Genomic DNA, 14,204 nt, shown 5'->3' with positions numbered 1-14,204 from the left:
GCCACTGTCCTTGAGTAATTATTTTTTCCAAAATTTCGAGAACTCTCATTTGTCAAGAAATCATCGATCTGATTTTAAATTGTTAAGTAGGCAAAAATAACAAATTAAAAATTGAAAAAATAGTCATAATGAAAGCTGATAAAAAAAGCCTACGATTTTGATACTGAACGATTTTTGTTTAAATTTCCCAGTTAAAAAAAAGCTCTCGACCCTGTGAGATAAATGTTGTACACGTGCACTTTTTACGATATTAACATGGAATATTTTATTTTTTTATTTTTTAACGAATGATACAAATATGCACTTGATGCTAAAATTATGCCAAGATATCACATAGTCCTTATTGTTTTAAAAAAGTCCATCTTAAAAGCTTTTTTATCTATTCTTTCATTTTTTTTTCTCCCACGGATGTAGTGAGATTTTGCGTCCAAAACAACTATTTTTGTGAACGGCATAGTACTATAAAATAGATAAATTATTAACAACTACTATCGGACTTAGATTTATGGTCTTCTGTCCAACTGAGTCCCAATGCATTGCATAATTCTGCGGTTAGGTGGCAACGTCACTTTTTATAAGGAAAACGCAGACACTTATGAATGGGTACATCATATTAAAAAAATATAAATTAGATAATAAAAATATCTATAAAATGTATTCTTCAATAGTACTCAATTACAACAGTTATATTTTTACAAATCTATGGAATTTAGTCAGTCTTCTTTGAGATATTCAAACATAACGTCATGCTTTATATAGTATGATTGTTAGAAAATATTACTTAATAAATTATAAAAATACTACAGTTAAATTAGTGTCTTTGCCGGTTAATGGTGTGTTTACAAGTGATTCAAATTATAAATTCAAAGTAATTTCAAATTTATTTAAAATGGAGCCACGATTTTATCCAGGGAATCAGAAATCAATTAACTCTAAATATCCCAGAAAACAATCAAGAACTCTATCGTCTATAAAAGTTAATAGTTCTATACCGATTGAAAGGTAAATTTTTCAAATTCAAACTTATTCATTACTATATTATGTGGCGGCTCGACGACTTTCTAGGTGGTGGGGTTCTGCCATTAATTATTAAATATACATAATATCTACATACTTTCTCATACCATACATTACGTACCGAGCTACTTATAATAATACGATTTTACTAGTGAGGAAATGAGTATTTTTTCAAAATAAATAGTATGATTAGTCGTTAGGTACTTAATCACATCTAAAAAGCGTGCTTAAAATTATCAACTCAATTAATAAGTAATAATAATTGTTATAGACTTAACATTATCAGTTTTGTACAACACATACAGCGAGCGTTTTTACTCACCTTGGTGTTATTTGATTCGCTCCCCAGTATGCGCATACTAACGCTAATGCATTAAAAGTCCTTTTTAGGACGAGATTTGGATGGGACTGAGTGACTTCGGTCAGCGGAAAATAGACGCTATAACTTTCTTAATTTGTACACACGTGTCACTGTGAAATAGGGCGTATTTAATTTATTTAATTATTTTAATGCATCGTAATCATCATAATGTTATGTTATAACAGAAGTATTTGCAATCATTGATCTATTTATTTGTATAATAATAATAAATATCAACCTATGTAAAATTGCGACAAATTTAGATGGATAAAATAAATTAAATAGTTCATGTAATTAAGTAGGAATATTATGACAATGATAAAAATATCGGGTGTGGAGATGGTCCCTATGAACCCTTAAGGTAGAGCCGCCCCTGACTATAGTGATAGTTACCTACATAAGATTTTTTTAATAAAAAGTGTATTAACGTCTCAATTACCTTTTTTTTAAGTAACAAAATTAAATCAAAATAACCGTTTCTTAGTTTCATTTAAAATTAATCTTTTATCGTATTCCCTCAGACCACAAATAATGTTGATAGGTTATGAATTATATTATATAGATTTCTTTTTTTTAAACCTTGTCCGATCCTAAGAAGATTGTATGGCACTAGGTATTGCAATACTGAATGAATAAATTATGTATACCGGTATTTCTTATTGAATACCAGTATTAATATCGGTATTCGTCAAAACTTATTATAGAAAAAAAATAATTAGGTACCTATCAATAAATATAACTGTTAAAATCTATTTTAAATACTATTTTTTTTTGCAATTTACCTACATTTGTTATGTTGACCTTTATAAATATGTATAGATAGAACTATTAATTTTTACAAAATGTGTATTTAACTAGTATTAACTAGTAAATTTAACGTTTGTTGGATGCACTATCAACGTTGGATCATAGAATTATTGAATATATCTATTTGGCACGAATGTTTTCTTTTTGAAAATAATATCGCGACAATTTTAAAAGTATATTGGAGGGATTTTGTTGTAATATTATGTAACTTTTGTTAGTTTTAGTCAATATATTTGTGTTTTGGCAGCATAAAACTTATATTTTTGTACACGTTTGAGTAGTGATTCCAGATGCATGAAATTATATTTCCCAAATTGATCATGCTTGATAACGATGGATAAACTTGACTCGCAGCCGTGTGTATATTTAAATATACTCTTATTCCCCTTGGTAAATCCCTCGTAGCCTTGAATTGTGACCATCCTGAAATTCAGTCACCTTCCGAACTACCAATACTCAACACCCCTCTTGATCCTTTGCTTATCTCATGGCAGAGTGAACGCTGCTCCTTCATTTAGTCGCTCGAGCGCGCCGTCACTCATTCTCTGTTTCGTATTATCTAAAAGCTACCATCAGTTTCTCCAAGTTATCCTGTCCACGTCGAATTTTATGTCCAAAAAACTGCAGAAAATGTCTCAAACATAATATTGTCTTGTCTCAACCAAGGCCAACTTTGAGGCATTCAAAAAATTTGCTGCGTCATATTGGAGGACGGAATAATTCCGATCCCTCCTTAGATTCATCACTTTCAAATCCTGACTCCTCTGTGTCGGCAGAGTTTCAGTACACGGGTACAGAGGACATGTCATGTCATTAAAGATAAATGACGGCAGAGCAAGTCAAGATTCTTTTTATTTTCTAAAACTCTTTCTTTAAGCACTAAGGTGCATGGTTGCTACATGACTACAGTGCAGCATCGCTTTGAGACAAGGAAGTGTGGCACTAAAATCTTTTCATTCTGACACGTTTATAGCGTCATGGAAGGCGGCCGTGCATAAACTGCGGTTGCATATACATGGCGGGTGGAGATGGAGAAACTCAAATCATTGTCTTGTCTGGTTCGTCCTGTGATCTATTCAAGAAATACAAAGCATTCGGCGCCAACACCACATTTCGAAGGCAATAACTTTATTGTCTTCCACTCGCTTGCGCTTAGGATCCATGACTCGATACTGTACAAAAATATAAATATAAACACTAATGTTAGAACAAGAATAATTTTCGTGGAAATTCTGTGATCCCTCCATATAACTGTAATACGTATCACCACATTTATTGTAATATGTGTGCACCTTTTTGATCTGTTTCACATCCCCTTTTTCCACTAATGGTCGATCCCAGCTGGATATATAGTGAATTATTAATTAAATTTTATATATTTTTTATTACACGCGATTTATAAATGTATTTTCACATGGTATGTTAGTAATTTCTGTATTTTTCGGGTAAAATTACGTAAATATACGTACGTATATTTACGTAATATATATATATATAAATCATATATAATATAGTACATATAAATCAAAAATATCAACTTCGATAAAGAAAACGTTAGCTGATAAATTTACTGAATGCTCCTTGAATGCATGATTTTTTTTTTATTTTAATTATGATACATATTATGTTGTCATTCCTATAGGTATTTTAACAATGGGAAAGATAATTTAAAAAAAAACATTCCAGCATCATTTTAATAAAATTAAAAAAACACAGTCGTTTCATATTATATGATAACACTGTGCATTACAGGTCTTAAACATATACATTTAGAATATGAAAGTGGGTACCATATTATGATAATTGTAAAAATTTTGTTTTGGTGAAATTAGTAAGTATTATAATAAGGAAAATAACTAGGGGGCGGATTTATATGCAACAAAAAACATGATTATATGCATGCACGTATGCATTTAAAATCAATAAAATATGCACTAAAACCGAAGAAATATGCAGTTAAAAATTGACATTTTTTGTGAGAAAAATTGAAAATATCCACTTTACCCATTATTACTAACAAAAAATCCAACAAGTAGTTAATAATTTTTCAACATAATACGATAGCAGAACAAAAAAACACAAAAATGAATATAAAGTTAATCAATTACAATTTTCAAAATAGCTTTTTCACAAGTACAAATAATTGAATAATAAATGCAATGTAAACCAAACATAACTTAAAAAACAAAAACGACACACTTAACTATTCCTAAATACTATTTTCTGTTTTTTGCCCGAAAAAAAAATACCTACAATTTTTTTTTTCAATATTATGCTCTGGCTTTAAATATTTTCGCATAGGTAGGTATCTGTCAGTATTTTGTTTATATGCGGAAAACGACCTCTTCACGTCCACAGAGGTGATTGGGTAAACTTTAAATAAAAGTGCCCGAGTTGACTTCACTTTTTCTGATAAATTCACAGAACTTCCTAACTTAGTTATATTTCGATAAAATAATACATATACATACATACTAAAATTATAAATTCAAAAGCTCTATAATATGTATTTATTTATGAAATATGCACTAATGTCTCAAATATGCATTTATATGCACAATAATATTTTATTTTTGGATTCTGTGTCTTTCAAAACAGATTTCTGTGCAACTCTCATAGCTGTGCATACACCCTAACAAAACATGCACTAGCATATAAATCCGGGCCCCAAAAATAACAATGATTTATTCTGACAAAAACGTCTAAAATCCGAATTTCACACATGTCAAATTGAAACTAACATAATTCGAGTCCAGTACCATGTTAGTTTTTAAAATTTATTATAAAAAAAATATCATTAGTCATGGACTAATAGAACTAACTTCTGAAAAAATAGATGTCACTAAAAGTACAGAATTAAAATACAATATGTAGTATAATATATGCTACATGATGCACTTAAGTGTTTTAAATGGTATGTGATTTAGACGTAATGTCCAGCAATACTCTTTCTTTAAAATGTAAATTTGACTGAAATTCATGTTTTATAATTTCGTCACTAGATTTCCCTAGAATTTATAATACAGTAGCACTTCACTTCACCTTGAATTGGTTACCTCATTATTTTAAGTCAATTTAATTTGTTTCAGACATTTAGTGTTCAAATGGTATGGATGGGGATACAAGGACTCGGGGTTCGTGGTAAGAAATGGAATTGCTGCTTTTACTGGAAATAGGTATTTCACTGGTATTTAATAATACAATAATATTGCTTTGAAGGTATTATTAATTAAGGTAATAAATAATAATATATCCTCGTACACATCAGTGTGTTTATTCAATACACTCTTTTTTAATGAAATGATTTTATATGCATTCAATTAAACATTTCTTACGTAGCAAGGCTTAAACAAATCCAGCATTTTAATGCAACAGAAAGCATTTAGTGACAAATACATGAGTTAGATGGAATAAACTGTAAAGTTTAGCATCGTATACACTGATGTAAATCTACTCTATCTGTAATTGCCTTATTTTATTTATTTATTTAAGAAAACAAAACATTGTAAACATAACAAATCTAAATTCAAGACATTCACAACATGAGATTTACATTATAATAAATATTACCCTTACAAGAGAGAAGAAGAGAATATAATTTATAATAATAATATATAAATTTGACGCCCACGGCGGCCGCGCGGCTTAAGCGTTGGACTATAACGCCGTGGGTCCCAGGTTCGAATGCTGGGTCTGGCAAGTACACATATTGTTTTTCAATTTGTGTGTTAGTCAGGGTACGGACCTAATAGGTTGAGCAAGTGGCTGACATCCATTTCTCGTAAAAAACAAATCTGTCAATACAAACCTCTACTCTGTGCAGGCCCATATGATCCTATTAGGATCGGACATGGTCGGAAAAAAAATAATAATAAACATACTTAAGTACAATTTTATACAGAAAAATTAAATTTTGAAAACAAAAAACATTAAATTGTATACATAAAAATAAAAATTCGAATACAAAATACATAGCACGTCACCGAAGATGTATACGTCTTTGGAGAGCGCATTGACTAGTCTTGTACCTCTCGCTAATGGTGCCTGATAATCTTGATATGAACAAGTAGTGCATGATTTGATGATGTAGCCACGATGTGTGCCTTCCATAACGCTATAAACGTGTCAGAATGAAAAGATTTTAATGCCACGCTTCCTTGTTCTGAAACGAAGCTGCACGGGACTGGCGTAGCAACCATGCACCTTAGTGCTTAAAAAAAGAGTTTATAAAATAATAACAGAATCTTGACTTGCTCTGCCATCATGAATAGTGTCCTCTGTATTCGTGTACTGAAACTCTGCGCGAAACATGGGAGTCGGGAATTGAAAGTTATGAATCTAATGAGGGATCGAAATTATTGCATCCTATATATCATTAATTCTCAAACTAGGGGGCCCTGGACCTCCTGCCAGGGAGCCGCGAAATATTTCAGTATTTGAAGAAAAAAATCATAAAAACATGATTAATATTATGTATCTCGCATTAAACTCTTTGCAATACAACTAGATGAATCTTACAAACTACGCACAGTTGATGGTTTTTGTAAGATATCAGTATGATTTCCAAATTCATGACGATTTGCTTTTCTGTAGGGAACTTTTGGCGACACCAGAAGGAATAGATCCACCATAATCTGGAAAGTCATGATAAAAATGAACATATTATAATAATAATTAATGGTAAATAAAGCACTGTTGGTCACTACAGATTTTTTTGGGAGGGTGGAGCCTTGGATTTTTTTTCTGGCCGAGCTATAAAAAGTTTGAGAAGCACTGCTATATATGGCGCAGAAAATTAAGTTGGCCTTGGTTGATATCAAATTGGCGTAGCCAATTGGGCCCGTGTGTGGACGGACCCTGGCAAACAGCTCCACTTGGTCGGGTCGAATCCCAGCAGCGGGCAGTCCCAGAGGACGTGTTCAGCGTATTGAAGGTCGTGCTCGCTTGTGTATTCCGGCCCATGTCCTACCAAGCGAAGTCACCATAAGCAAAATAATTACTGATTCATTTTTAATAGACGACTTTTATAAACACAATTCGCTGTGTAAACCAGATTAGCTAAACAAAGCTTAATAACCAAACCGAAAAACTAATGACGTTAAAACTCTGTAGGACAGAATGTAGTTAGTCGAGATTCTCTAAATACTCTATATAAACGACTATCCAAATTCCGGATCACCAGTTTTATAATATGATAAAAATACAGCATTATCATAATATAATAAAAAAAAAAAACAAAAAACAGTGTAAATAGATAGGTAAGAATGCAACTTGAAATAAAACAACATTATATTTTAATGATTGTTCGTAGAGCATGAATTACCGGTTTTCGGTAAACCGATTTACCGATTAAAATGATTAAATTATAATGGATTTAAATTTTGTACTATTCCATCTGAGTCGTTTTTTTCGACCCGAGTTGAATCCATTAGAATTTAAATTCAAATTCGATAGTATTAATATAACATGATTAAAGTTCATTACCGATAAATTAAAATGTGTTATTTTACGTGAGTTTGAATACCTTGATAATATGCTATAATAATGCTTTACTAAATTGTTTTTACCGATTTACTGGTTTTGCGATAATTTTGCATTCTCTAATAACTATTAATCTTGATACAACTTAATCTTTTTGTGTTATACTAACAATATTGTCATACCATTTAAATGCTATTTAAATATTACCTAACTACACATTGTTATCTTGATATAATATAATATATAACTTATTTTTGTTTTAGGTACATAATAAGTGGAAATAAACTTCCACATGCGATGAAATATATTGAAAAAAAGCTGGGCATAGTCGTTCACGGTGATATTAACTCAGAAGTCTTAGAAATTCCTAAAGAAAATGAATTTACAGTATCTCAAATGAAAAGTGAAGAAATTGAAGCTCTGGTAGATTTAGGAATCACAATTTCTACCAAAGGAATTGATCGTCTTATAAGATCATGTGGTCAGGGCTTACCGATAATGGCTTTAAGGAATAACTCCATTGAACGAATACCAGATGCAGTTGCATGGCCAACTTGCCACGAAGAAGTTGAAAAAATTGTTCAGTTAGCAAATAAGATGAACTTTATCATTATTCCATTCGGTGGAGGAACCTCAGTCAATAACAGTTTGCTATGTCCAACCAAAGAAACGCGATCAATCTTATCTTTGGACATGGGACAAATGAACGAAATCTTGTCACTTAGTCCAGAAAACTTGACAGTAACTTGTGAATCAGGAATCATTGGACAAGATCTTGAAAGAGAACTTGGTAAAATGGGATATACAACCGGCCACGATCCAGATTCGATAGAGTTTTCTACTCTTGGAGGATGGATATCAACCAGAGCGAGCGGTATGAAACAAAATCAATACGGTAACATTGAAGATCTTTTTGTTCAAGCAAAACTTATTACACCTAGAGGTGTTTTGAATAAGAAATCTTTTGCTCCTAGAGTTTCATGTGGACCAGATTTGAATCATTTAATTCTTGGATCGGAAGGAAATTTTGGAGTTATCACAGAAGCGACTATCAAAATAAGACCAGCACCAGAAACCGTTAAATATGCTTCAATAATATTCCCAGATTTTGATACCGGAATTAATTTCTTAAGATGTGTGGCATTTAATAAAATTCAACCTGCCAGTATAAGACTTTTAGACGAAGAACAGTTTCAATTTGGCATGGCTTTACAAATAGAAAAATCAGCTTTTAAAGAAGCCTTGGAAAAAATTAAAATATTCTTTGTTACTCATTTTAATAAGTTTAATCCAGAATTTATGTGTATGGCCACGCTTCTCTATGAGGGTAATGCAATCGATGTACTAAATCATGAGAAGCAAATCAATGAAGTCGCAGCAAGGTACAAGGGAATACCAGCTGGAAACACAAATGGTCGACAAGGATACTTAATGACACATATCATAGCGTATATACGTGTAAGTAACAGAACAATCTATCTATATCCACTTGTTATTAAAACTGTTTGATAATTTATTACGAAATATTTGGCTTTTGATAGGCGTTTTGATAATTTTAATGACAGCTAAGCAGAAAATGTTGTCTATTATCAGAAAATTCTATTGTCATTTGTTTCGATGTAATTCAAAACTATAAGGCTGTACAACTTAGATAATAGGCTATACTGTACATAGTAATATGGTATATTACATTCTCAAAATCTTGCGAATTTATTCATTGAATAAAAGAAGTAGTTCATTAAATATTGTCAGCAAGTTCTAGTAGACGTTATATAAAATATTTGGTGAGAGCCGGGCGTCGGTTAGTAATTAAGGTAATTAATATTCCTTGATTTAACACTTTGGACGCTGAAGACGCACCTGGCGTGTAATGACCAGGCGGCCGATCGATGTAATTAACGTGCATTTTAAAAGTGGTAACTAAAAAGTCATTATCTAGTCAACAGTGAAATAGTTATTAATATACAAAAATCGATAGTCAATAATAACGCAATTTGATAAGCATTTCATGTATGACCTACTACTTTAAATTGTCGTAATTATATAGAAGGCTCCTAGCATATTGGGTAATGCACAGATTGGCGCGACACCAATGGTTATATCCCGTCGAGCTTCGTATTTTTTTCAAATATGATTTTTTCTATTGGGTATATATCTGAGGTGTTTTCAAGTTATGTATGTTTAATATAGTATACATTCGTCTTAATATCTCAAAATGTGTTTGTAGAAGTTTTTATTTTATATAACATCGCGAAAATAATGTAATTTCACCGCTCGAAATGGAAAATTTTACGAAATGGAGCGCTAACTAATTTTCCGAAAATATTAACATAGTTATCTAATTTTATGTTTATTATATAAAAATAAGTGTTAGATTTTTGATTATATGGCCTATCTAGCTCAGACGGTCAAATTAATTTATCCACGAGGCGACAATTTTTGGAATTTCATGAACCGGAACGGCGCTCCGGTGTGATCCGGTGCATTTTGAGTCATGTAGTAATTTCAATACTTCATCACGTCGCGTAAAAGCGACGGGGTAGTGAGATGAGATGAAAAAAAAGTGAGCGTGCGTACATAATAATATAATTCTTGAGATATTTTTGTCTGCTCTCGCGTAGATGGTTACCAATCCTGACGTCCTAAAGAATTTGAACTTACAATAGTATGCACCTGTCAATAATTACCTACGTGGTCGCAGCCATGACTTCTTCTTCTAGGTCATCGTAATTGTTCCAATAAGTGCTAATAATTCGATACAAACCTACCCTAGATAGCTGCCGTAGCGGCAGCAGTATTGTGTATTGAATAGATCCGCTGATATTTATAGCCATATAGCTTATATGTGTGAAAAGTTTACTGACCATTACTTTAAAATATATTCAATATACTTAGCTTTGATTAAAGATCTGTTAAGGAAATATTTTTTTTGGTTTACTTAATAATTTTATATAACTACCGAACATTTTTTTATAAATTGAGTCGCTTAGAATCATAACTCACATATTGCAATTTTGTCGTTTTTTAGTGAAATATGCCAAGTGATTCTAAATGAATTAATCTATATACCGAAAAATAGTTGAGTAATAAAAGTCAATTTAAACCATGTGAAAATCGTTGACAAAGTTCATTGTTGGTGTAATATGTCGTATATTTCAAAGAATAGAGTTTTGTCACCAACGCCTTCCTAACCAATCGGGGAGCTCTATTTCTCATAGTATGCTGTATGTCTGCAACGTTAGGAGTATTAGGTATATATATTTTTAAAAAAAAGTTATTCGACTCTCTCACTCATTAATATTCTAGGGAGTTCAATACTGTTCTTCTAATTACAAAAAATAGTGCTCTGTTGGTTTTTAGCGATTATCTCAAAACTTGATTTTTGGAATATGTGAGTTATGATTCTAAGCGACTCAATTGATTATAGGACATGATTTGTGAAATCAACATAGTCTACGACACGTTTGAGACTTCAGTGCCGTGGAACAAAGTAAAGAGATTGATAGGCCGATTAAGGATGGTTATACAGAAAGAATCTCTTCTTCTTGGAGTATGGAAGTCCATCATCATGTTCAGGGTTGCTCAGTCCTATGACTCGGGCTGCTGTGTGTATGGATACTACAATATACCCAAACCGAATAATATGGATGCTCATGAGCTTAGCATTGGTATTTCTTCAATAATAAGACGAGAAATATTAGCTATGGGAGGTAAGAATATTGATTACATGTAAGTTGTACGTAAACAGTTCACCACAGGATACTTATTCGTGCGCCGTAGTACGTGAAACATGAGTTCGTATAACATTTTATCAAATGACGAGTTCTTCGTTGAACATTTCACCGTGGAATACATTTGTACGTATCTTACAAAATGCGGCGATAGTTTGCAAATAGTACTGTTCCAATTAGATTAACCCTAACCTAACCTAACTTAACTTAACCTAACCTAACCTAGTAAAGACATCTCATAAAATTCGCCACATGTTGTAGCATACGCACAAATATCCTCCACGGTGAAATTTTCAACGAAGAACTCGTCATTTGATTAAATGTTACACGAACTCATGTTTCACTCAAGTGTCCTGCGGTGAACTGTTTACGTACAAATTCCGAATACGAAGAATATTATTGTGTCTCATATATATATATATATATATATATACATATTTTAGCTACAACCAATTCCATTATTTTTATATTCATACAGTGATCGTTCGTATTATGTTAAAGAGCAGAGCTTCCCAACCATTTGTGCATCATTATATTGTGTAGTGTAATATTGAAAGATTTAAAAAAATCGGTGTGTGTACTTATGTACGCGCGATAGAAGTTATACTTCTTTGGCGTAACAAAACAAAAACTAAACTTGTGATAAACTAGATTCTTTGACTAGCTCTTAATTATTGTTAAATTACACACTCAAGAAAAAGGACCACTTATTGGAACGCCGTTGGTTTATTTCTATACACCTCTGACGTTTAATCGTTTGTTTACGTAAGGAATTGCAAATGGCCGACAATAATAAATTCGCTGCCTAGGCAATGGAACAATTCAAAACTATAATATTAGACTGTATAATCGTCACGATTGCAGTCTCATACTGTGGAGTAAAGGTAGTGCGTTTGGCTGATAACCGAACAATCGGTGATTCGAATTCAATCAAGCGCGTTTTTTTTCGTGTGGAAAAATAAATTATGTGTTACGTACTTCACAACATGACTAGATGACTAAATATGATTCAATATCAGTGACTAAGTGTGAAGGTTGGCTATTAAGATCCGATATAAATAGTGCATACTAAACTTTGTCAGTTATATGTAGGTATTTGTTTACATTGACCTAGGACTACAATATTTACAAATGGTGTTAGTTAGTTTTTAAAATTAAGCTCTGCGAAAACTATGCCATAATATATAATAGTCAAAAAATACTCTTATATTTATAAAATATCTATAATTATGACAATAAATCATAATTTTGGATATTTTATAGATAGAATAATAATATATTAGGTATAGCTTGATTTAAGCAGGGCTTATTGAATTTTAAAACTCAACGAAAATGAATAAGTATGAATGAAAAAGTATGCAAAATTTTGTGGGATCGCCCAAAGAATACCAAAACTATTATGGTTTGGTTTAGGCAGGGTTTAATTGATTTTTGATTTATCCAACTCCATCTGTAAATTGTAGTCTTAGTTCAATAAAAACAAATACGTATGACTGACAAATTTTAATGTGCACTATTTATGTCGGATCTTAACACTTAACTCAACGTCCACGAGTTAATGATATTATAGTGGGCTCACTCGGAATAATGTAGTTTTTTTAATGATTTAAATATTTTTCTAATTCAAATGGAAAATTTGATGAACCGGAAAGCTCAATAATTTTCTAAAAACAATGTATTTTTTTGTTATATGAACAAATGAAATAATTTTTGAACTTCTGACATGAATATTTATTTACCAATTGCGCGGGCATAATATAAAAATATGTTTTATACATTGTTCTGTTTTCTTCCTTCATTTGCCGCTCATACGCCGTTCATGGTCTGCATAAATTCTCGTTACGGCACTGCTATGTGAGAAATGTGTTATTTACAACTGTTTAACCAATTAATCCAGCAATAACATAGCCAAGATCTAAAGTCGAAGAATTTAATTTTATTTATAGTAGTCATGAACCGGAATAAAATTTTTCCACAAAACGGAACCGGAACTTTGCTCCGGTCCACGCCGCTCTATTCAAGCCCTGCTCTTCTTACCACATTGATTATTTTTTAAATAATGCTAACACGTACATTCTTTGTTTTTTTTTTGGTTTTTTTTTGTTTTGATTTTAGTGGTTAAATATTAACTTATTTTCGCCAAAACGATTCATACATTCTTTAGGGTAGCAAAATCGATATTAGGTATAATATATATATTGTAGGGACATAAGGGTGCATAATATATATTACTGCTATTCTTATTTCCAGGCTCCATATCACACCATCACGGAGTTGGAAAAAGTCGAAGTAAATACTTTGAAGACTTCATATCAAGCACTGGAGCGGATGTTCTTCGGGCAGCTAAGCATCACCTGGATCCAAATAACGTCTTCGGAGCAGGAAACCTACTGCCTGATTTTGATAAGCCAAACATAAAACTTGAGAGTAAACTTTGAACATATTGTGATTGTTGACATTAATGTCAATAGAATGTAATAAATTATTCGTTTTATTCAACCAAAATTACGACACTCGACAGGACTTGAATCTGTATCTGCTAGATTAATAAAATAATAAATAATAGAGTGATCTACGACGTCGTTTAGTAATTAAAGAATTAATTATTGATACATACCTTAATTTAATATAAGTACTAAAACCGGTAGCCAACATTATACCGCAATTCGATAAGCATTTCATGTAACAACTACTAGTTTAAATAGTCGTAATTTAATAAGATGCCTGTAGCTTAATTGGAAAAGCATACTAGCGAGAATCCAGCAGATACAGGTTCAAGTCCCGTCGGGTGTCGTAATTTTTTTTTC

The 14,204-nt window shown here is 31.8% G+C and overlaps 1 protein-coding gene across 2 annotated transcripts; it reads left to right on the top strand.

Moving 5' to 3' along the window:
- Positions 1-694: 694 nt before the first annotated feature.
- LOC147070310 (alkylglycerone-phosphate synthase-like) lies at positions 695-13,961 on the top strand. 2 transcript variants are annotated; one of them, XM_085949381.1, is made up of 5 exons: positions 695-1,002; positions 5,275-5,361; positions 7,930-9,124; positions 11,094-11,376; positions 13,648-13,961. In XM_085949381.1, the coding sequence occupies exons 1-5, from the start codon at positions 761-763 to the stop codon at positions 13,833-13,835; spliced, it is 1,995 nt and encodes a 664-aa protein (XP_085805507.1). In that variant the 5' UTR covers positions 695-760; the 3' UTR covers positions 13,836-13,961. The 2 variants fall into 2 exon arrangements, with proteins under 2 accessions (XP_085805507.1, XP_085805508.1); XM_085949382.1 differs by having other exon boundaries at positions 878-1,002; positions 5,275-5,326.
- Positions 13,962-14,204: the final 243 nt, after the last annotated feature.

Source organism: Rhyacophila brunnea, unplaced genomic scaffold (genome assembly GCF_057557595.1).
Source record: "Rhyacophila brunnea isolate RB1 unplaced genomic scaffold, BYU_Rbru_1.0 scaffold_22, whole genome shotgun sequence".
In the NCBI taxonomy this organism is placed as follows: Eukaryota; Metazoa; Arthropoda; class Insecta; order Trichoptera; family Rhyacophilidae; genus Rhyacophila; species Rhyacophila brunnea.
This window is presented reverse-complemented; position numbering and strand designations above follow the sequence as displayed.

Bases quoted from the DNA above. Each gene is read 5' to 3' on its own strand.
- LOC147070310 (XM_085949381.1), top strand. From the start codon at position 761: ATGATTGTTAGAAAATATTACTTAATAAATTATAAAAATACTACAGTT. The intron at 5,362-7,929 runs GTATTTCACTGG...TTTTTGTTTTAG, and splicing joins GCTGCTTTTACTGGAAATAG to GTACATAATAAGTGGAAATA. The intron at 11,377-13,647 runs GTAAGAATATTG...TCTTATTTCCAG, and splicing joins AGAAATATTAGCTATGGGAG to GCTCCATATCACACCATCAC.